Raw genomic sequence first — 25,030 nt, forward strand, 5'->3', positions numbered from 1 at the left:
TTTAAGGTGTCCCATTCAGTCATTCATAGTACAGTATTTACGTGGCTTCAGTGCTCACTATGTGAAGTAACTTTCAGTGTTATGTCTCTGCTGTTTAATAAACAATAAGCTTTCATACTATTTTTCTATTGTCTGTTAACATGTTGAGAAGGCATAGGATTTATATATCTGTAGTTTACTCTTCAGTTTCAAGCCCAAGAGCACACGACGGGTGCCAGGTTTTTCATTTGCTTTGCCATATTTGCACTACATCTGGGGACCTTGTTCAGCAAATTCCTCCCATCTGTACAAGTTGCTATGTTCAGTTCAGCAGGTGACTTTATTCTATTTCAAACGAGAGAGAGAGGTAGTATATATTGAAAATACCATATTGAAATAAAAACAAACAAACCTTAACTGTGGACAACATAAAATAAATCTTGATTGAGGTGGAAGCCCAAGTGTTGGGGCTGGTTTCTGAAACCTAAAATCATACTCTCTGCTTTTTCTTCTGACCTCTCCCATCCCTCCCCATCTTTTTATAGCATGCTGTTGCATAGTGATATTTCCTGTTTTAGCATTTTATGCTGCCTCACTTCAGAAAAATACAGTGCTCACTTTCATACAGTGAACTGAGGATAAGCTATGTATAAGATTTTGAAAGTTGACATTAGAGCAAGATGCCAGCTAGCAAAGTGTTCATGGGTGTACTTTAAACAGAATCTTTTAATGAAATCAAATTGTTGCATGTGTTTTCTGAAAGTATTTGAAATGTAACTCAAATTTGAGAGAATGTAATTTGGATGTAATCCTCTGGCTGGATTAGTGAGCATGTCTCTGTGAATGTCTTCACAGTAATGTGGTGGGTGGGTTGTTTTCTAGTTTCTTGGCACTCGTCTCCTGTTTCTGCTCTTTGGCTGTTCAAGTCACACACAAGTGACTGTCGTTCTGCCCTCAGAACAGCTTATGCCATGGAAAAGGAAAGTGAAGGAAACTGCACTGTTGCTCACTTTAAACATTATAGAGAGCAAATACCAACTTTGCTGCTTACCTTTCCCTAGTGAAGCCAAACTCCTGAACTGTATTATTTGGCAAATAAATAAGGTTGGTGGGGGTTTTTGAGTGGTTATTGCAAGTCAATTTATCGCTTGCTGGATCATGCAGGTTTGGGATGGGAGAGTAGGACAACAAGTGACCTATGTTCTTTCTACCTTTTTGGCCTTGCTGGTTGAATAGAAGATCAAACATCTTCCCTCAGCCTTGCAAATAAGGATGGAGGATGACCATACTCCCCTGTCCAGTCTCTTATTGTCATTTTCTGTTGGGGGGGGGCATAGACACAAAAGCCATTTTTCTTTAGTCTGGCAGCAAGCAATGCAGAGTAGTTTTCACTGCCACCTCTGCATACTCTGCTGTGGTCTTGTGGTTGTATCTGTCAGTATATTTCTAAACAAATCTGATGATCTCTTCTTTGAAATTGAAGTCTGCAGATCTGGATTAATTAACCCATTAAAAGTGGTGTGACTGTCTAGAGGGATGGAATGATCCAAGGGTTGAAAGGCTTTATAGAATGACCTAAGAGCAACAGTGTTGTGAAAGGAATAGGAACTCTCCTCTTCTTTTTTATTAGCTATTGTAAACAGCCATTGAAAGATGATGTATATATTTAAATAAATTTTATATCATGATGAGGATGCAGTTTAAAATATTTGGAGGGCTCTTGGTGTATAGAAGAGAAAAATAGTTTTTAGTAACTGGAGATGAACATCTTGAAATTCAGATTTTGCATTGGATTGAGATGGGGAACCTGTGGCCTTCCAGGTGTTGCTGGACTCCATTTCCCATCATCCCTGACCATTGAATACGTTGACTGGGGCTGATAGTAGCTGGAGACCAACATCTGGAAGACCACAGGTTCCCCCATACCTGTGTAAAGATACTTGGGTATCATGAAGCTTTTTATTCTCCAGATTGGGATTACTTGATTAATAGGTTCTATTTAGTAATTCTTTATGACCAAGCAATACATGACCCAAGCAATACATACATTGAAGTAAAGCTTAAGCTCCTCACAAAGGAGATTCAGTATTTGCTTCACAACTAATTCCCCCTCCCCCCAAAAAATTACTTCGTAAAATCACAGATTCATGGGTGTGAATTTTCTCCTTGCAGGTTGCTGTGATTAAGACATTGAGTGAATCTTCTTTTAATCTGCTTTCCCCCCCTTTTTAAAGGTGAAATTGTGGTGAATGAAGTGAACTTTGTGAGGAAATGCATTGCAACAAATACAAGTCAGTATGATTTGTGGGGAAAGCTGGTTTGCAGCAACTTCAAGATATCCTTCATTACAGATGATCCTATGCCACTTCAGGTTGGTTTCTACGCCTATTGAGTTCCATAATACAGTTGCCCTTGGCTGACAAGAGGACCCAAGAGACAGACATCCATTGTGAAGGTCCTTGTACCCATGACCTCCTGCTTAGATTGTCTGCTGTAGCAGGACTCATCTGTAGCCAGCACACTTGCAATCCTGAGTCCATACATGTTCCAGGAGTAGGCCTTTTAATTTCCCAAACCATTCCAGGTTCCTTATCTTGAACCAAGCTTAATACCTTGGCTCAGAATTACCTGCATTTGCTGGGAGGGGTGTGTAGGCAGGGAGAAGCAGCAGAATAGCCACACATAGGTCTACTGGGCTCCTCCTGATGTTAGCTACCATATGTTCTCCTGGATTCTTCATTCAGCCCTAATGTGCCAGATTTTGAATGCTTAATATTGCGTTGCTTACCCTGACCCCAGTGTGTTAAAGTGGATAGAGTGTTGAATTTGCATGGAGACCAAGGTTCATATTGGCTTCCAATGGTAAATCTTGCTAAGTGGTCTTGAAGTGCTTAGGCTAAGTGCTTGGCCTAACCTACCCCACAGGGCTTCTGTGATGGGAAACTGTGAGTAAAAATATGATAAATGAGTGACCTCAAGGAGTACCCTCACATCCATCCTCTTCTTACTGGCCACTGCCAGCTCATGCCAAAACTGTTGGTGATGCACTTTCCTTGACTTGGCTGCAGCTGCTTTAATGGACAGAAAGTTGTGGGTTCCACAACAAACATGGAATTGCAGCACATCTCTGAATTACTTGGCTGTCATTTTAATGGCCTCGGCAGTGTGCAATACCAGGGAAAGACAAGGCTGAAGCAGATGGATCTGCTTCCTAGTACTGGGCACTTCCCTTGGTGGCTTTGCACATCCACTGAGAGCTAGGTAGCCCATTGATGCCCAGATTCAGGTGGATAGCCATGTTGATCTGTCATAGCCATAATAAATAACAAGATTGAAACTCAGGCATACTTGGCTTCTTTAGATAGCTTGGCTTAGAAGCTGGAGAACAGGGACCTGGCCTGGCAATGAGGGGTGGTGTTGGTTGAGAGATGGGCCACTGCTCGTTCCTGACCTTGATGAAGAATGCTTCTGCTCTGATAATAATAAAGATTAATGTATCTAACATAAGAAGAGTCCTTCTGGTTTACTTAAAAGGCCTCTCTGTAGGCCAGGTTATAGAAGTCTTACTTACCAGGTGAAGCGGCCTTGGAGGGGAAGAGCCAGAGTGCCAGTGGTCCCAACTCTTACTGTGTACCATGTGCTCAGCATCTTAAGAGAGGCACACCCTCTCTGTTTTTTAAAAGAAAAGATAAATAATTGCTAAAGCATCAGTTCTTTCCCACACTCTTTGAATTTGAAAATCCAATCCAAATAACTTTATTGCACTAGCCATTGGCCATGACAAATCTGAATAAAAATTATGAGAGTGCTATTAAAGAATTAGAAATGGTGCAAAACCAATTTCTCAATTTGAAAATCGGTGCAAAACAAAGTGCCTGGAATGAAAATAAATTTGATGTAACTTGCCATGCACTTCAGCAACAATGGTTCCCATTCATCAGCTCTTGTGTGCACTGGGGCTTCCTGATTTTCTTACATGAGGAGATAGATGTCTGGTGTGTACAAAGTGGGGAATCGCCACATGTGCAAAGAGCATTTTCCTAGAAGAGAACAGCAAGCCTGGGCTTTGATCACAATTTACATTGCTTATTTTGCAAATGTAGTCTTGTTTTGTTTATAAACTTAAAAGTAGACACTGGAGTTTGATAATGATGCAGGTCCTGCTGATTTGCCTACTTGCGTGTTGAAATTTTAGCGGGGAATGTTACTGTCATACATCTAGATTATTGTTTTAGTTTACAAGAAAATAGGAATAGTTTGGAATGAAATTCCAAAGGTACACAACAATATGATCAGTGCATTATGAATTAAAGTTCTTTTAGGGCACTCCAAATAGTAAACATATCTAGCATGATACAGTGGTACCTCGGGTTACATACGCTTCAGGTTACAGACTTCGCTAACCCAGAAATAGTACCTCAAGTTAAGAACTTTGCTTCAGGATGAGAACAGAAATTGTGCTCCGGCGGTGCGGCAGCAGCGGGAGGCCCCATTAGCTAAAGTGGTGCTTCAGGTTAAGAACAGTTTCAGGTTAAGAACGGAACTCCAGAACGAATTAAGTACTTAACCCGAGGTACCAAAGTACTATCAAAACAGTTGCACAGTATAAGTTAAAACTAGTATTAAAATATCAATAAAAGAAGGAAAGAGACAGCAGATATCTTACCAAATGCTGAAAATACTTATATGGACATTAAAAATATACAAATAAGAACTAGACCAAATGAAATTTAAAAACTGCCAGATGATAGTAATGAGATACTGCCCTAAAAAAAGCACACCACCATGTTCTTTGGTGCAGGTTAATTCTGTGTCCAGGGCAGCTGTCTACCAGCTCCACTTGGTATGACGGCTAAGACCCCACCTACCTGCACCCTGTCTTGCTAGAGTGGTACTTGCTCTGGGGATACCTTTGAAGGTGACTTGGAAACTACAACTGCTCCAGAATGCAGCAGCTAGACTGGGAGTGGCTGCCAGGACCATATAATGCTGGTCCTAAAGGCATGAGCACAATTCAAAGTGTTAATGCTGACCTTTAAAGCCCTAAACAGCCCCTGCCCTGTATACCTGAAGGAGCGTTTCCACCCCCATCATTCAGCCTGGACACCGAGGTCCGGCTTTGAGGGCCTTCTGGCCCACTGCAAAAAGTGAAGTTACAGCGAACCAGGCAGAGGGTCTTCTCAGTTGTGGTGTCCACCCTGTGAAACACCCTCCCACCAGATGCCAAGGAGATAAACAACTCGATGACTTTTAGAAGACATCTGAAGGCAGCCCTTCAGGGAAGTTTTTAATATTTGATGTTTTATTGTGTTTTTAATATTTTGTTGGGAGCTGCTGCTACTACTGATTGCTGCCCCTCCTTTGGTTTCTCTAATGTAGTTTGCAGGAGAATATTTTTAGCTTAATGTTACGCTGAGTGGCGATAAAATATTGACCCTCAGCCCTCAAGATGATTGCATCTAACCAAACAAAGCATACATCATACTTCATCTTCACAATTATTAGGCCAAAATATAAAGTGAGTTGTGGTATTTATCATGAACTTATTTCCTGTATTCCAGAAATTCCATTACAGGAACCTTCTCCTGGGAGAACATGATGTTGCTCTAACATGCATTGAGCAGATAGTGACAGGTACGTATTAAGGAGCTGGATACGAAAGATAGAATTTTTTTGCTTTGGAGGGGGGTACATTTATGTTTAGGAAATTAAAACAGAATAGTCAGAATTCCCAGCTTCCAGTTCTGCCAGCGACTATGGTGGCAGCTCTCTGGGGCTCAAGAGAAGCTTTGATGGAGTGGAGGGGGATAACTGAGGTGCTATGCATCCCAAAACGCTTCGAGAAAATTCCAGGGGATCTGTGGTCCCCATTTGTGCCTGCTCCCTGCCTCCATGAGGGACAGGGAGGGTGAGGCGCTGGGTCTTAAGCTTTCCATCACAGAGTCAGCCTCCATGTCTGCCATGGCAAATGACAGATTTCTTTTTCAATTCGGATAATTGGATATAAGTTAAAGGCACCCTATGGAGAAGATGAGAACAGTAAGCTGCAAACAGTTTGGCTGTTAAGACTGAGGTTTTGTGAAGAAGGTAATTCCTGCCGTAGATGAGAGCTGGAAGCGCAGAGGGGTGGATGTTTATATTTTGTATTAAGGTTTGCAAGCTTTTTGTCGCATCTATGCCCTCTTGATTAATAGAATAAAAGTTAACAAGTCTAGTAAACTTCTAGTAAAAGAGAATAAATCTGAGATTTGGTTGGAAAGAAACTGTGTATGTGAGTTGGTGGAGTAATGGCAATGGGGAAGGGACGATCTGCTTTCTTTTTCTTTACCAAGAGAACACTACCTACTTCACCTAAGAATGTTGAAATATAAAGAATTTAAAATAAATAATTAGTAGTTCCAAATTATGCCAAATTATGCCAGTAGTACAGAGGTGGGTTAGATTCTGACCAGAGGTGCAGTTGTTAGCGTTGAAATTGAATGAAGGAAACACAAGGGAAAATTTTATTTGTACACCACTTGGAAAACTTTTATCAAGTTATTTATACATTTTCTAATTAAATCGTAATAAATGAATAGTAAGCAGGTCAGTGTGCTCTTCAGATGGGAGCTGTTGTATATCAGTTTGTTTCTGTTAAGCATTCATAACATGGTTATTTGTTATATGCATAACTGTCTCCTTTTTATTTTAAAAAAATCTCTCTCTTGCAGTAAATGACACAAAGAGGAAACAGAAAGTTCTCGGCCCCAACCAAAAGCTTAAATTTAACCCAACAGAATTAATAATTTACTGCAAAGACTTTCGTATCGTCAGATTTCGTTTTGATGAAGCAGGACCCGAAAGTGCAAAAAAGGTATTGCAGCAGGTCTGATATTTGTCTTGAGTATTGCCTAGATAGAGAATTAGCCAACAATTTATGGTTTTTCTTTCAAAATGAAAACCTGCCAAATAATTAAATACCATTCTGGTGTATCTGAAACTGGTTACTTGTGTTTCATCCATGGGTTAATCGTTCCATTTATCACCATAAACATCAGTGAATAACTTTGAAACTATAGAGGTAAGATGATAGTACATGCTAGAATCTTGAAGTTGCTTGAAGTGACAATGGAAATGTGTTTTTACTTAGACCTGGCTCTCATTGAGGTGGTAGATTTGTGTGTGAACTATAACACTTGCCTCTGCAGATGGGGACTTGCATAATGGAATGTACCTTTGTATTTAAAAAAATTCCTTCCGCATAGCACATCAGGGAGAAGCTAAGCTTGAACCCTTGGAGGGAATTGGTTTGGGGGAGATTCAGTCTTGTGATCCCCCACCTTCATTCCAACACCAATGGTGCAGCCCAGACCACAGTGAGAACGAGGTCATGGGGTCCTAATCTCTGTCACTCACATTTATACACATCTGGCTTACAAGGTAGGAATAGTAACTCTTATCATAGGCTGATTCTGAGGAGGAGCTAGCTAGCTCTACTGTATCCCATATACACATGAAGCAAGTAATTAAGTGATGAAATCTTGCTTAGCACTTAAGCCCATTTAATGTAACGTTAAGGCTTATGGCTAAATAAATTTCCTTGTTTATCTTAAATGTAACTTGCATATCATTTTCATGAATCCTGCAGTTGCTAAGCCAAGTCACTTAATAGGAGATGAAAGATTTTGGGTAGTGTTTTTAATGCTGGTGGCATTTGGAAAAACATATACTGGCTTATTCAGCCAATATATTTGCAAGCCTTTTGCCTGCATATACAGTCATTTTGCTCCATCTTTCATGGTGTGTAGCAGCCAGACCAATAAGTTTGTGTTATATCCTGGCTTGTTCCAAAGTTGGTAACTATTGTTTGTAAGAAAAGAAGAAACCATGGTTAGAATCATAGAATCATAGAGTTGGAAGAGACCACAAGGGCCATCGAGTCCAACCCCCTGCCAAGCAGGTTAATTAAAGACTTAATGGTTTGATTGCTGTGCACTGCAAAGGAGTGGTGCACTCGAGCAAAAGACTTGTGTATCCATTTCATAAGCAAACACAAAAATACAGTCATCCAAACCAGGCCTCTGTGTTTTTTCTAACCCTTGAAAAATATTTTTCATCACCACCATATTAGGTTTTTTTCTGGTTCTTGCAGTTGCAGAATGTATTCCTTGCCTGTCTTTGCAGCAACCAGTCTTCTAATATCTTTGTTCCTTAAATGTTTAATACACAGTAAAAGGGGCTTCTGTTTTTTGGGAACCACAATTCAGGTAAATGAACACTTGTTTCCTCTCACTCAGGCTTGGGTCCACCTTCTAAAATGTCACTCGCACACCTTCTGTGACCTAAGGCCAACCATCTGTTTTGGTGTCTGTTCCCTAAACTGCTGAGAGCCAAACTAGATGCAGTATGAGTTCATGATGGGATTGCCCAGAACCTTCCGCTTTAGTAAAAAATAGCAGTGTTATTTATCTAGGTTTATTTCCCCATTTGTCAAAGCAGTTGCATGGACATGGTAATTTAAAAGAAAAAAAAAACAGGTAGGTAATTTGGGTCATAGGTTTCCTACATCTACTTTGACCTCTAGTTTTAGTGCATTAGTCTTCAGCCAATAAAACCCACTTCTGGGTCATCGCCCAATCTAAAATGCACCCCATTTCAAATTATAGTTTGAAAGTGTAGGGATTGAAGACTCAAATACTCTAATGGTTCATTTTAAACCCCCTGAGACTTCACAGTAGAGGTTTTGTTGATACTAGAAATGGAAACCGTTGGCTTTATGCTGACAGTGGCTGTCCTTTGAGCTGCCAGTAGTCAAAGGTTAGGACATGAAAATTTACACGTAGCTCCTGGAAAGTTGAAGTCAGAGTTTTCTCTGGCAGATGCTTAGCATTTTGCACTTGTTTTAAAAACTACTGGATGAATATTTAGGCTTGGTTAAAGAAAGAACAAGAAGTCCATTCAATGTGGCATCTGCTGTTATATTTGCTATTTTGGTTTTAAATTTCTCATAGAGCTATATGTAGAGCTAAGGCTTTACTCAAAAACAAATTTCAAGTGAAAACTGTAAATACTTAATATCCAGAAACCAATACAGAGACTGAATCAGCCTTAAGCATGCTTTCTTGTGCAGCACACTGGTATTTTTTGTATATGAAATGCTTAAAATTTCATTCCCATAAGAAGTAACTAGGAGACATTTGGACTTTGAGATCTTTGAAGATCTCAGTATATACATTGCAATATAAACATTGCTTATATTGATAGTATTAGCAGAATCTGTACTTGAAATGCATGATTTGGGACTCAAACTTTGTGCATGTGTGATTGAGGGAGCAACATGACCAGCACATTGATAGTGAGATGCAGAATGCCGAATCTCCTAACCATGATTAGGAGATCAAGAACATGCCAAAGGCTGAAAAGCCACTTATCTGTGCCCGTCCCATTCTTCAGCTTGCTTTAACCATAATGTAGCATTATGTTATTTTAGTGCTAAATATGGTATTGTATGTATTCTTTTGTGCCCAAGGCATGTAAGGCCACTTCCAACTCTGGTTTGGCTACAAAAGCAATGCTTGTTAGCGTCAGCCAGCAGAGGTGAGAATTTGCGCTATAAGAAGGAAGCAATGAATGCCCACAGTCTGTTCCTGATACCTTAATCACAGTTCAGGGGGCCAGAAAGGTTAAAATCTGCACCATCTGAGCCTTACCATCTTTCTTCAGTTTTTTTTGGTTTTTTTGAAGAAGTTGAGGGGTTGCATAGGACCAATGGTGGGAGCCAGTTCATGCTGCTCTCTTTCTTGGTTGGTATTGATCACAGTTTCTCACTTAACAGGCAGATGTAGATTTTGGGAACTGGCCGGTGTTTGGGCTGATCTCTACACTTCTGCTTTTGCCATAGTATTTCTCTCTAAGCATTTGTAGCCTTGCGTTTTAAAATCACATTCCTATTTCCTTCTGAAAACGGAGGAAGCCCCCTAGGCTTTTCTCTGTTGCAGAAGAATTCCTGATAAGTTTTGTAGCTGTTTGCATGGGACTAATAAAGTGATCCAAAATATTTATTGGTAATTTTCCTTAGCATTTTTTCTGTTCTGCTTAAACAAAGCTAACCGGCCTGGAAGGAGGTCCCTGTTACAATCTGTGGGAAGACAGAAGAGGAATGCTAATGGTTTTTCTTTTCTACAAATAAAGCTGACTGTGTTTGCACACTTGGTTCAAGTCTCCAAAAGTACATCAAATCTTCCATTGCTTCCTTCCTGAGTCTCTCCTCTGGAATGTGACATGGGGAAGAATCCCCGGTAGTAGTTGCCAAGGGAGTGTTATTGTTCCCTGGTCAAATCATAAAGGCTGTATGTAGCAGACTGCATCTTCTGTATCTGGTGGCCTTCATATCAAAATGGGTGAGCCTAGTTGCATACCATCTGCATGCTGCAGCTGGGGGGGGGGATTGCAGTCTTGCCTCCTCCCTCTCCAGAACCCCTTTATTTAAAAGCAAATTAGAACATGAAGATTTAGAAAATAACTTCTACTATATTTGCTTTTTTTTTTCTTGTCATACTGAAAGAATAGGAGACAATGTCCCATAACCTACTGAATAATAATAAAAATCCATCTGCAGTGAATTAGCCCTTCTGTTTTCAGTTTCCCTGACCATATGTGTACATGTTCATAGTGACTAATTAGCTTGAGCTATAAGGTGGTGACTAAATAGGGGTGGAGGGACAACACAAAACTCCGTGTTGCTTAAGTTTGTTATTCAGTTGTGTTTGCTGTCAAACTACAGCTGAAAATTCTCAAGGAAGACAAATAAGGTGGGTGTGGGAGGAAGTGAAGGGAGGGGAAGGAGAAGATAAGTGGAAGCAACTAGAAGAAGTCAGCAACTTCAAAGGAAATGGTGCATTTTTAAGTTGCAGTCCAAAGCAACAGTTTCTATTGAAATTGGGGAGATGGTTATCTGAGATTGGTACTACAGCTAAAATTTCTGAACCTTGGCATGGGCTAATGATTAATATATCAGAAAACTAGTTTTTATTTTATTCCTTGCATTTTTAATTTCGGGAGCACCTGTATCTGCTTGGGTTATACAGGTTGCTCTATAGAAAGGAAACAAGGGTTGTTCAGTAGCAAAGTGCAAATGTTATCATACACACTGCCAGGAAGCTGTAGGTTTTTTGGCTGTGGCCGTTTCTCCAGCGGCCCTGCTTTGCCTGACAAAACTGCCTGTCTCGAGCAGGAAACTCTTTTTAAAAAACAATGTTGCTTGTTATACAGGGTGCTCTTGATCTCTTCCCATTCTCTGATGTGAGTGCAGTTGAAGATAAAAACCTTCCTCTGCTAGTTTCTAAGAGGAAGAGCAGAGCATCATTACACAGAAGAATCAGTTGGGTAGGATGGGAAAGAGTGATTGGCCGACATGCAAAATCTGTATTTAGTTTTTGTGGGGTGTTCGATGGCTGTTCTTCTACTTTTCCCAAAAGCACATTGCCAGTATAAGACATTAAAGATGGCTTGCATGCAGAAGGTCTCCAAGTAGAGCTGGGAGAGTTTAAAAAGTTTAGACAGTGCTGAGATAGATGGACCCATTAGTCTGATTTGGTAATAGGGCTGGGCACCTACCTGGGAGTCAAACCCATTGAACTCAGTGGGGCTTATTTCTCAGCAGACATATATACTGTATAGGATTGCTTGGAAAGTGGTCTTACCAAGAAGAGTTATGACTTCTATATATTTGGCTTTGATCCAAGTGTGTCTTCACCATTTTATCACCCATGCTGCTTCCACACATTTTTAAAGGGTTCCCCAACCCTCAGGAATGACTTCAGGAGGCAGCTGTAGCAAGAAAGGGTAGGGGGTTCTTTGGATCCAACCCTTGCTTATTTTTTGTTTAACAAAAATGCTCCCAAGAAAAGGGCGGGCAGTGGTAGCATATATCATCTGCCACATGGCAGTACAGTAAACCTTAAGCGGTGTGGATCAACAAAAGCTAACCTATACGTAGATATCTTATATGTTCATTGCTACATGGTGAAGGTAGCTGGATTTAGGGGGAAGAGGGGCCTTTTTGTATATGAAAGCAGACCTCAGCACTGCTTTTGCTGCACTGTGAGCTGATTTCAAGAGCTTTAGCTTGTGTATCCTAAAAGTTTATTCTTTGCCCAGTAAGCACTTGGGTGGGGCAGTGTGTGCAATGAAATAGAGAAATGTTTTCTCATGGCAGACAGAAAAATCTTGAACTTTCTCCTTTTCCATGACATTCCGAGTAAGTTCAAGGAATTTGCCATTTGGCATTAAGAAACTGCTTTCATTAAAGCCCTGGACAATGGCACCACTATGTGTAGTTTCTGTTTTAGGCATAAATAGCAAACAAACCAGGCATTTTGTAGAAAAATAAATCAGGATTTCCAGGTAGATAGTAATTTCTCTTGTCAAAATATCCATGTGGCCATTGTTTTCAACAAAATCCTGTGGACTGTTTCTGTTCCTTTGCCCCTTGTTAAAATGCAAGTAAGGATTTATAGGGGAAGAAAATGTGCAACACGTGTAATAACAAGGCAGAGGTATTAGGCCTTGCCTATATTTGTCTGTATGTTGCTTTGGTCAAGGTGAGAATGAATGGACTTCGTGCAGATTAGAACTGTTCCATGGGATAAAGTTAGCAATTTGATTTTTTTTAAATCAATGAAAATGTTTTTTTTTCAGTGCCTGAAATGGAAACTGGGCAACATTTCTTCTCTTTCAGAATGAGTGGGAATATGTTTAAAGTGGAATTTTAAAATAATATGGTAATGCAGCTAATTCACACAACTGCAAATCTATTCAGAGATGATAATAGCATTGCTGCAGCATCTACCTAGGAATCAGTTCTGAGTAGAAAAATAAACTTATGCTGGTATTTTCAAGTGGAGATTATATTCTGGGCTGAAACACAATATAAAACAAATGAACATGGCATCAGGGTAGCTAATATTGTCTACAGGTAATATGAAACATGCAAAACAACCACCACCACCCATATTTGCTTGGAAACAAGTCCCAGAGTGGGGGTTATTCCTAGGTAAGTTCATTGAATTGCAGCTTTACTGCTCATTCACATCATGGCATAGCATGGCCACTTGGTATGCTGGTTATTGCTGAATAAAACCTAGAGACCTATCCATGTTAATTTCATAAATATACTAAACAGTACATTTTCCCCAGGTTATATACATTATATACGTGTTCTTGAAGTAACACAGTAAATTTATATTTGAAACATTGTGAATATGTAAACTAGTTCCCCAGATTCCTTAAAAGTTTTTTATTTTCAATTTCCTGCAACTTCAAGCCTTTCTGAAACTGTATATCAAGTTGCTCAGAGGACCCTCAGGATAAAGGAGTGATGCTTCCCTCTGAAAAATGTCGAGAGCCAAGAATAAGCCATGGCTGACTCTAGCTGCCTGGCAAAAAAACGTAGTCATCTTTCTGTTTAATGAAATTGGAAATTGGATTTTAGAAAGCACGTTAGTGACAAAAGCTGGGATTCAGATAACTGTATAAGCATTTTTCTTCACCCAGGGAGGGTTCAGGCTTGTGTCATGGTTTATTTTACAACGCCTGGTGTCCACTGGGTATGGCACAGCCCTTGAGTATGTCTAAGGAGCTCTTTTGATTATGATCACTGTTAGTGAAAGCCAAAGTAGGTGATGGCACTTGGAAGTTGGAGGGATACAGCTCGCCCTTCCTTAGACAAAATCACATAGTTTTGCTTTCTCTGGTCCGCCATTTCCTCATGCAGTCTAGTCTTTTCTAGTAAAAAGTGGTTGGAAGCAGCTCAATGCACCCCAGTTCTTTTTGTTTCCCTCTGTTCAGGTGTGCCTTGCAATAGCTCATTATTCCCAGCCAGCAGATCTTCAGCTCCTCTTTGCATTTGAATATGTGGGCAAGAAATACCATAATCCAGGTAATGCAGACATTTTACTTTCCCTCATAGCCTTTGGAGGGGCCTTTGGAGTGAGAGCATGGCTGCCAACTTTTATGGGAGCTTTTTGGTGAACCCAGGGGTTTGTTTTGGAGGGTGTCATATAAGCAGTCCTACTTGAGTGGTAGTACATGTTTACATGCATAGAAAAGCTCACTAGAAATGTATCTGTGCCTAAGTGTGCTGGGGGGTGATTGCAGTTCTGAAGCTAGAAGAGAGCCCTTTGCTTGTCAATAGGCACCATGAAGGCTGAGCTTTCATCTCCCCTTGCTGTGTTCTGGGTTTGCCAGAGGAGAAACAAGCTATGCTCAACGGAGTTTTGGAGTTCAAGGTAGTTTGGCTGGAAAAGAAGAACCAGCTTGTGTCACATGGGAGTGTTACAATGGTGCCCTTCCTACCTTTTCTTCCCAGTCTTGGTTCCTTGGCTGCAGTGAGATAATAGATTTGCAACACCAAGCTCTACTAATAAGGCTAGAGTCACTTCCACGTAGACTTTTTGTAGCAAAGTAATCTGTAGGGGGAAGTATTTGAAGGTTGCTCATTTAAAGAACCTCTCAAGAATTAAACCGCTGAGGAAAGGAGTGGTAGTTTTCAATATGGTAGTTGGTTTAGCCTCAAAATATTGGGAATCTAATCCTAAATCCATTGAAACTTATGAAAGTTTGCATTAACAGAAGCATTCCTTAAAATGGCATAACGTGTTGTCACAGATAGATTAAACACATTAAATTAATTTGACATATGGTAGGGGTAGATCAGAACTTCTCTTTGTTTCCCCATTTAGTGCAAGTTCATGTCTGTCAAAACTTGGCCAGACACACAATGGAAAATAATAGGGTTTGGGGGTGCTCTGGCCCCTACACAGCTGTATTTTCAAGATAACTTAACAGTTTTATATAAAGCAGCATTGGAAGTTTGGAGGTCTGTTTGTTTCCTGCAAGATATTGTACATCTGTTTATTTGCATGGCACAACTTGGAAAGTACTTTTTAAAAAATCACTTCCTTCTAGCAAAAAAAGTGAATGGAATAGATCCTGGAGGAGGTGGTGGTGGTGGCCAGCTGACTCCATTGTTTGAGACATACTCTGACTGGGATAGAGAGATCAAGAGAACAGGAGCATCAGAATGGCGTGTATGTTCAGTGAATGAAGGCTACATGATATCTACCTGGTAAGTTTGCTTTTCTTTTATAGCCAGGAAACCACACTGGGATTGAGAGGCAGAGTTGGCCTCAGGGCACAATTCCATTCCCTAGCAATGAGCCTCTTCTCAGTGATCTTTTGCAACCGGATTTTGATGCAGTTTGTGAAAACAACACTGCCATGGCTGCTGTTATGAATTGCATTGGTACATAGCAGTCTGTCTGTGAGCCACTGGCTGGTAAATCTCTGGTGCTTTTGAAAGAGGAAATAGTTTTTTTCAGATTGCAATTGAAATAATGCAGTTTAGGTTCCATTTCTTAGTAAAGAATAAGCTAGCTCTGCATTGTCATTAGAGATAATAATGACCAGATTAATCTTAAGATTTCTATGGTTGATTTCTAAACAAAAGTAAAACATTGACACTTCAACTCTTGGCTTTAACATTCTAATCAATGCTGCATATAAAAAGACTTGACTTGTATGACATTTCCGAAGTAACTATTGTGAGTGTATTTTGTCTTGGCTCCAAGTCTTCCAGAATACTTTGTTGTGCCATCATCTTTGGCGGATCAAGATCTGAAGCAGTACTCCTACTCCTTCACTGGAAGACGGATGCCAGTAAGTGTGAAGCTGACATTGCTGCTTAATTGGTAGTGTTGCATCCCTGCTAGAGTGCAGCCCACTCCGCTACACAACTATGCAAGGGATCTGCAACTATTGAGTTCCAAACCCTTCGGGGTCAGAAAGGAAAGGTTCAAGGAAAGTGTAAGGGCAGCCCCGGTGAATCAGATTGAGGACTCACTGGGCAGCCAGACTTGCTGGAAGCCTAGAGCCCATGACCCTTCCCTGCTATTGCACCCTAGCAACATTCAGAAGTACACTGCCTCTGAATTTGGAGATTAATAATAATAATAATAATAATAATAATAATAATAATTTTTTATTTATACCCCGCCCTCCCCAGCCAAGGCCGGGCTCAGAGCGGCTTACAAGCAATAATAAAAACAAGAAGAATGATTACAACTTAAAAACAAAAATAAAATACAACATTAAAATAATGGAACATTAAAATATTAAAATGTAGCCTCATTGCAGGAGGAGAAGGAAAAGAAAAAAGAAAGAGAGGGAGGGAGGGAGGGAATCAAATTGGCTCCAAGCCAAAGGCCAGGCGGAACAACCCTGTCTTACAGGCCCTGCGGAAAGAAATCAGATCCTGCAGGGCCCTGGTCTCATGAGGCAGAGCGTTCCACCAGGCTGGAGCCACAGTTGAAAAGGCCCTGGCTCTGGTTGAAGCCAATCTAACTTCCTTAGGGCCTGGTACCAGAGTCAAGGAGGAATAAATTTCAACTGTCATCACCACATCTTGTGGCAATGAATTTCATAAATTATTTCTTGGACTAAGAAATCTTTCAGTCTGTCTCAAATCATCTTCCTATCAATTTCATTGGGTGACCCTGAATTCTAGTATTATGGGAGATGGAGGGGAAAATCCCCCTTTCCACCCAAATGAATGTAGGGAGGGGAGGTGGCAGATGAGGATATCATAGCAGTAAAAGAGCTAATGGAGTGTGATTGTGCTCATGTCCTGCTTGCAGGTTAACCATAGGCATCTAGCTGATCACTGAGAACAGAATGCTGGATTTGATGGACTCCTGTTCTTAAGATATTGTGCAGGGCAGGAAGGGAATAGAGTACTGTAGGGTTGTAGGGTGGGTGGTAGTAGCCATAGGGTAGGAGGGACACCCCTAGAAACTATTCCAGATATTTTAGCCTTGTGAAGGCCACACTTCACAATGTATTTCTGGCATTTGCAAAAAGCATGCTTTTTGGGTGGCGCTGTGGGTTAAACCACAGAGCCTAGGACTTGCCGATCAGAAGGTCGGTGGTTCAAATCCCCGCAACAGGGTGAGCCCCCGTTGCTCAGTCCCTGCTCCTGCCAACCTAGCAGTTTGAAAGCATGTCAAAACACAAGTAGATAAATAGGTACTGCTCCGGCAGGAAGGTAAATGGCGTTTCCGTGCGCTGCTCTGGTTCGCCCGAAGCGGCTTAGTCATCCTGGCCACATGACCCAGAAGCTGCACGCTGGCTCCCTTGGCCAATAAAGCGAGATGAGCACCGCAGCCCCAGAGTCGGCCACAACTGGACCTAATGGTCAGGGGTCCCTTTACACTTAGTACCCGGTTGTATTTTTCCCTGGCTCCTGAATGCTATCTTTTAAGATATTGTTAATACCACGCTAATTTTATTGTGAACCACCTTTAGGTTTTTTAAAATGAAAGATGGTATAGAAATGCTTTAAATTAAATGCTGAAGATCATTTTGCTTTCTGGAACTTGAGCAGCTACAACCAGCAGCCTGTGACCTTTCCTTCCTGAACACAAAGATAGTGAGCTTCTTATGGTCGTTTAGAGGTGCTGTAGGCTTGTTGAATATAGTCCTTTTCATGACTTGTACCTTGCCTTGTATCCACAATATAAAGGATTCACTTTCTTCTAGATGTGGTGCTGGAATCACTCCAATGGAAGCGCACTTGTGAGAATGGCCAGCATTAAAGACCAGTTGCAACAGCGAAAAATAGACCAACGGTAAAGATGGTAGTATTGTTTGCTTAGTGGGCAAAATCAGATTCCCTTTGACCCTGAGTTTGGAGATTTTTGGAAAATGTGTGTGTTCTTAATGTAGCATAGAAGCAAGTAGGAAATATGTTAAGGTGCAAGTGAAGGGTAAGATGCCTAATCTTTGTGAGAAGTATCTGTGGGGCAGAACCGACGTCCTTTCACCTAACAGTAGGACCTTTGGCAAATGTTGCCTGTGACCCTTAAAAACTCGCCTTTCTGCAGAGAACTTAGTGATTAAATTCTGCACCATGTGCCACATCTACTATCTCATATTCTGCTGACAGAGGAGATGAATATCCCTGAGTGTTGAGTTAGATAAGCTAGTTGCTCTAAAGCATTGTTAACTTAGTCCCACTTGAGGGTCGTGATCAGATTCTCTGTTGGTTGTTGAAGGCTATGTGGAGATGGGCGGGGTGCTAATATGAAGGTATGTAGTTGTGCTTTCTGGCCCCCATAGGTAAGGGCATCATCGTGCCAGTTGTTCCCTGGTTACAGGGTTATTTCATATCTCATACCCCCACAAAATAGGAAAGCAGCAGCTTGCCATTGCAAAAAACACTTGCAACCATGCCCAGTCAGCTGGTGAAAAGGCTTGTTATCAGTTTTTAGGCCAGAGGATCAGCAGGGGAAGGAAATACTCTTAGGACACAAACTTTCCCTTCATGACCAACTTTGCTTCAGTACTTTTTTTTATGCTAGGATTTGCAATGCTGTCACTAGAAGCCATCCACAAAGAAGTGATGTTTACAAATCTGATTTGGACAAGAGTCTGCCAAATATCCAAGAAATCCAGGCTGCCTTTCTCAAACTCAAGCAATTGTGTGTCAATGGTATGTTCTTGGCTGCTGTTTTCTGTAAAAAGTGTGCAGTTGGGTATCTCAAGACAGGAATTCCAACCTTTCAGGGTCTGTGAGCACATCTAAAATTTTAAGAATTGCTTGTAGGTGCAGCCAGAATAGCTGCCATGTGGGGGGGGGGGACTGGTTTCAAAATGTTCAGAGTGCCTTCTCTATGTCTCCATAAAGTTGAAAGTGTAAGGGAAAAGATGCAGGCAGGAAGATGCCTGTCAAGTGGAGCTCACCCTCCACCAAGGACCCAGTTGCCCGAAGGTCCTTGGCATCGACGCATCCCTCCTTGTCCCCTGCATTTAACCAAGGAGCTCTGTGGCTCCCATCATCGTGAGGAGGTGCGCATCTTAACACCCATCCACCCAAAATGCATGACCCGATGTTGGGCTGCATCCTGAAAATAAGAGCCAATGCTCCTATGGTGAAGGACTTGTGCTGCCGTCCACTTGGATGAGGATATCCAGGAGAATACAGAGCCTTGCAGGCCCTGCATTGAGAACACTAGCACTAACTTTTTCAGAAGAAGCAATGGGTAGGATGTGTTTCTAAATACATCTGGTACAATGTATGTGTCTGAATTCACATGCCTGTCCCTCACTAACATGTATTCATTCACACACTATCCAGCTGTTTAGGATCTCTTACTAGAGTTAAAACATGTTCGTTATGAATATGTGTTTACCCTTAACACACAAGAAAAGCCCATAAGCAGTTCTCACACAAACGGAAAAAAGATTGGTCTATAACATGAAATGAAAGTGACAGAATATATTAATGCTTCTTCAGACAGCAATATTACAATTTAAGCAGAGTTGAACTTTTACCTAGATGAGCAATTCTTATAATTCCAATATTTCTGTTGTCTCTTCCTAGAGTTTCCTGTCTGTTTCCCATTTTGTTTATTCTTCTTGCTTGATTGAAAGTTAAAATAATATAATCCTAGTGAGTGATGACTAAACTGGTTATCCTTGATTGTTTCCTGTTAAAGTTATTTTACTATTATCTGTGTGGAAACCATTCTTTTACAGGTGCTGGTAACTAGATTACATGTGCTGATCTTTACATTACGAGTTCAGGATGTCTCATCAATGCCTTCTAGAACATGTTTGAGATAGACTGGTACCAAGGTCAAGAAAAGTTCATAATGAGGACCCCCCGCCTTGCATATTAAGCTATGCCTACCTTTATTCCTGCCATGATCTACAATAATAAACCACAGAAAAAGTTCAGATTGTCACACACCTATTTACACATTCTCCTTGTTCTTTAGTTGTGTCTGACTCTTCATGACCCCATGGACCAGAGCACACTAGGCACTCCTGTCTTCCACTGCCTCCCGCAGTTTGGTCAAACTCATGCTGGTAGCTTCGAGAACACTATCCAACCATCTCGTCCTCTGTCGTCCCCTTCTCCTTGTGCCCTCCATCTCTCCCAACATCAGGGTCTTTTCCAGGGAGTCTTCTCTTCTCATGAGGTGGCCAAAGTATTGGAGCCTCAGCTTCCTAGGGACCTTTAATTCTGAAGACCTGGAGAATACTGTCTGTGCCTAAAAGGCTGTTCATACATTTCAGGAGTAGAATAGGGACTTTAGGCTGGTTAGAAAACCCTAATTAGCAGGGTGATAATTAATGGCAGAGTTAACAAACTGTGGATAAATGGTGGGAGAGGTTGTGCTGTACCTTTGAGGGGAGCTAGCCCATCCCTGATGCCTTAAGCATAGTTAAGAGACATGTGGCGTCTCTCCCTACTGTCCTGTGTCCCAGCTAGCCTAGTAACCTGTTCTCACAGGAGCTACAAGCAGGGCCTGAGCAGAACAGTGCACTGCGCTCCTTTGATTCTCAGCAACTGGTTTCCGGAAGTATACTAGTTTGTCCCCAATGAATGGTTCCCTTCTAAGGGGAGTATTTCCCTCTTCAAGAGTGCCACTCTCCTTGCCTAAGACGCTCATTCTCCCTGACAGTAGCGAAGGGAGGGATTATTGTGAAGTAGGATGCAACTATAACAACCCTAACCGGATGTTTGCCTCCCTTAGCTTCTTTAAGTCTACCACCGTGGCCTCAGTGAACTTGTTCCTGCACAGCCAGGCACTCATTGCACCTCAGACACACCCACGGTTTCTCTCCGACTGGGAGAGTCCTACATGTGACACAGTGCAAAACACTAGAAAGCCTCCACACCCTCCTGGCACTCAACCCATGTAATTGTTTTTGTCGTTTAAGATACTATATTGAGAGTATGGCTTTTATTAGATCATAGAAAGAAGGGGCAGATCATTGCATCCTGGCCTGCTTGCCCTGCCAGGGAATGCACATATCTCCTTAACACACCTTGACATTTTGTCATCATGGGATTGCATTGGGAGTGAACAGGAGGTGTTGATTAAGTGAGGAGTGGAGAATGGGCAATTGGCTTGAGTCTGCTGGGAGTTTACTCCTCTAAAGACAGTAATATCACTATACGACTCATCTTTCAAATATGGGGAGCATGATTTCTTACTTCTTTTCTCTTCTGGTCACAGAACCTTTTGAAGAAACGGAGGAGAAATGGTTGTCTTCCCTGGATAATTCACACTGGCTAGAGTATGTGAGGTATGTGCAGAAGCTGCAATTAAAAATCTCTGTTGACAGATTTATTTGCATCCTAGATCAGAGGTCAGCAACCTTATCCGAGGATGGGCCAGTCGACGTTCCGTCCGTCGGAGGAGGGTGTGTGCACACGCATGCTCTTCCGGGTTGGAGGAGCGCCCATGCGCGCACACTATTTCTGGCGCTCCTCTGACCTGGAAGTGGGCCAGAAATAGCATATGCGCACAGGCACTTCTCTGTCCCACACACTATTTCCAGCGCACCTCTGGGTTGGAGGAGCGCCCGTGCACATGCGCACAGGCACCATCAACCTGGAAGTCGGTCACAGCACCAGTAAGAGCGGGGGGGGGGCAGGGGTCACCATGGGCCGGTTAGACAAGCCTCGTGGGCCGCTACTGGCCCATGGGCCTTAGGTTGCTGACCCCTGTCCTGGATGTACAGAAGATAAAATATTGACAAGCACTGTGTCACTTTGAAGTGAGAGACTCAATGAGATTCTCTACACAGTTTGTAAAAAATGTTGTTCTTGGACATAAATGATTTTGGGAAACTAAATTTCACTAGAGATTTAAAGTGAGTTTGCCTCTGCAAATATCTTGCAGTGCACAGCTTATTCCAAAATAAAGCTAATAGTGGACTTGCTTGAGTATTGAATAGTTCTAAATAATTTAAATAAATTAATATAGGCTTTTTTTGTCTTGGTCTAGACTTTTCCTGAAGCATTCCGCAGAGCTTGTATACATGTTGGACTGTAAGCATGTTTCGGTAGTTTTACATGGTAAGCTGCTCAAGTGTTTTTAAGCATGTTGATGCTGCTGCAGACATTATACCAGTATATTTAGGAATAATTGTAGTAGCTGTTATCCACTACTCAAAGTGTGGACACCATTATTAAATTTATCCTTTCCACTGTGTTTATCTCTGAACTCTTTTTTTAAATTATTATTAAATTTGTATACTGCCCTTCATATATCTCAGGGCGGATTACAAGATAAAAAAACACACAATACATAATAAAAATATGAACAAAACAAAACCGATAACCTCCACCCCCTCCTCTTCGCCAGTTCCCTCCCGGTCCTTGTCTGGTGTGCCCTTGGCCTTGTGGCTTCATGACCTGAGCAGTGCAACAGGTGGGTTGCGCCTGCCAGGCAGCTGTGCAGGCAGACTCCCTTTCCCCTCACAAAGAGGCCTTTTCTGCCATATTGTCCACAATAGTCTTAAAAAGCTCCCAGAACCCAGTAGCAGGTTAGAATAGGAGGCTTTGCCTTTATGATTTTTGGAAACTTTACTGTTCAGAGGTGGTATTAAAAAGGTAACCCTTCTTGAGTTTGAAGAGGTGCTGGTAATATAGGCAGCCCATTACTGACCTCCTCTTCTACAAAAACAAACACTGTGCTGATTCACAACTAAATAAACACAGTTCTGAGCAAGCAGTTGTGTTACCATTTTATTGTAACCTTCTAAAACTGATGCTTATAACATTGATAATACTTTGTAAGTGGCTTTGAGGTCCGTTCAAAAAGCTTTATAAAAACAAAGCACATGACCCTGTGCTATTTGTATTGTTGTTAACATCTTTTCCCCCCGCTCACTTCATATTTCTTTTTTTATATCACTGTTACAAATGTCAACTACAGAGGAAGAAGGGCGTGACCTGAGCTGCTGTGTGGCTTCGCTCATTCAAGTGATGCTGGATCCCTATTTCCGGACCATTGCTGGTTTCCAGAGCCTGATTCAGAAGGAGTGGGTCATGGCAGGGTACCCGTTTCTAGATAGGTGTAACCACCTGAAGAAATCTGACAAAGAGGTAATTGAGGTACTTAAGGCTGTGGTCTAAACCACTGAGCCTTGAGCTTGCTGATCAAAAGGTCAGCGGTTCGAATCCCCGCGACGGGGTGAGTTCCCGTTGTTTGGTCCCATTGCCTGCCAACCTAGCAGTTCGAAAGCACGTCAAAGTGCAAGTAGATAAATAGGTACCGCTCTAGCAGGAAGGTAAACGGCGTTTCCGTGCGCTGCTCTGGTTTTGCCAGAAGCGGCTTAGTCATGCTGGCCACATTGACCCAGAAAAACTGTCTGTGGACAAATGCCAGCTTCCTCAGCCTGTAAAGCGAGATGAGCGCCGCAACCCCAGAGTCGTCCGCAACTCATCTGTCAGGGGTCTTTTACCTTTACCTATTTTATACATTTGAAATGGATTTTTCCAAGGAAATAACAGGATTTGGGGAAATCTCTGAGGGCAGGAGGCCAGAAGAGTGATGGATTGGGAAATGCACAGAGATGAGATGATGCACTTTTCTTTCAGGGCTGCAATTATTTGAGAACTGGTTTTAAATTTGGGACATGCTGGAATGTGTTGAAGGGGATTATTTGAATTGTCAAAATTTGGACTGTGCCTTCAGGTCAGGAATACAGTTGAAACCCCAACTACCTTGGGCAGCTCTGGCTGGCAAAAAAGCAAGGGAGAACTGGCCTCCTTTTGGGATGCATAGCACCATGTTAAGAGCGTTGTGCTTAATGAAACAAATCCCCCCCCCTTTTAAAGATTTTTTAAAATTTATTGTCAGTAGTACAGAAACTTCCCTCCAGTGAGTATGTTTGAAATGTATTTAGAAACCCCATTGAGGGGCCAACAACATTTTCTCCCAGTTTTATTCAAGTGAACATTATTATTATTACCATTATTTATTGTCTTGGCATACCACCATCTGAATATCACAGGGCAGTTCACAACATAAAACTATAACAGAAAAAGCCCCATTCTTGTGCTGCCACCCTCCAGACCTCTCGTGAATGAGGTACACAAAGAAGGGCCTCAGATGATGATCGCAGGGTCTGGGTCAGCTTCTTTGGGAAGAGACTGTCCTTGAGGTATTGCTCTTCTGAGCTGTTTAAGGCTTTATAGATCAAAACCAGCACTTAGAATTGGGCCCGGAAACTAACTGGCAGCCAGTGCAGTTGGACCAAGATCGGTGTAATACGCTGAAACAGTCTTGTTCCAGTTAGCAACCTGGTTGCTGAATTCTGCACTAGCTGAAGTTTCTGGACCATCTTTAGAGGCAGCCCCATATATAACACATTGCAGTAATCTAACCTAGAGGTAGGGAATAAATCATTTGAAGTCCATAATATGATATCGGATTCATAATTTTTGACCTGGCAATATTGCGAATCGTATGTGTGTGCGTGCAAAAATCATGATGCAGGAAAAACCATGAAGCCAGCCAATGCCTCTACATAGCTCCATCCTTATTTCAGACATCATGATATATCAGTATGTTGTGATCTTTAGCTGGTGATATATCATGGTGTTGAAAACCAGATATCACCCAGCCCTAGTTACCAGAGTATAGATGAAGGAAGTTAGGCTATCCTTGTCTAGAGATGAGTTGCACCAGGGCCACCAGCCAAAGGGCTGATGGAAAGCACTCCACACCACTGAGGCCACCTGAACCTCAAGCGACAGCAAAAGATCCAGAAGGCCCCCAAGCTACATACTTGTTCCTTCAGAGGCAGTGTAACCCCATCAAGAGCAGGCAATCTCTCGGCCATCCAGTCTAGGAAATCTCCCACTAACAGTCTCCAAGTCTTATCTGGATTGAGCTTCAGTTTTTTGGTTCTCATCCAGTCCATTACCAAGTGTCAGGACTGGTCGTTGTCCTCTTCAGATCACCACACAAACGCTTCTTGTTCTTTTATAAAACTTTTTATTGTGTATTAACAAAACATTCTTATAAACGGTTCTTAACTATTATTCCTCAGAGTCACTTCTTTCAGATACCTTCTGAGCTCTGCTTCTCCGTGACCAGCCACCCTCAAAATGGCGAAGGCGCCTTTCCCTTCGCTTTCCCGCTCTTTTTCCTACCCTCCTGGCTAGAGCTGACCTGTATCTCCCCTCCTCCCAATCTGAGCTAGAACTGAA

The 25,030-nt window shown here is 41.8% G+C and overlaps 1 protein-coding gene across 2 annotated transcripts in view; it reads left to right on the forward strand.

Annotated features, from left to right (window-relative positions):
• The window catches only part of MTMR10 (myotubularin related protein 10), a 52,202-nt gene that overhangs the window by 17,803 nt on the left and 9,369 nt on the right, over positions 1-25,030 (forward strand). Inside the window, exons 3-13 of one of the 2 annotated variants that reach the window (XM_080980720.1) lie at positions 2,214-2,350; positions 5,541-5,613; positions 6,690-6,844; positions 13,807-13,897; positions 14,926-15,085; positions 15,588-15,675; positions 17,554-17,642; positions 18,375-18,505; positions 21,042-21,111; positions 21,816-21,886; positions 22,749-22,918. In XM_080980720.1, coding sequence (XP_080836846.1) covers positions 2,214-2,350; positions 5,541-5,613; positions 6,690-6,844; positions 13,807-13,897; positions 14,926-15,085; positions 15,588-15,675; positions 17,554-17,642; positions 18,375-18,505; positions 21,042-21,111; positions 21,816-21,886; positions 22,749-22,918 — 1,235 coding nt within the window. The remainder of the gene's footprint in view (positions 1-2,213; positions 2,351-5,540; positions 5,614-6,689; positions 6,845-13,806; positions 13,898-14,925; positions 15,086-15,587; positions 15,676-17,553; positions 17,643-18,374; positions 18,506-21,041; positions 21,112-21,815; positions 21,887-22,748; positions 22,919-25,030) is intronic. The other variant, XM_080980721.1, reaches the window with a different exon arrangement.

Source organism: Podarcis pityusensis (genome assembly GCF_964106645.2).
Source record: "Podarcis pityusensis genome assembly, chromosome: 14".
NCBI classification, from domain to species: Eukaryota; Metazoa; Chordata; class Lepidosauria; order Squamata; family Lacertidae; genus Podarcis; species Podarcis pityusensis.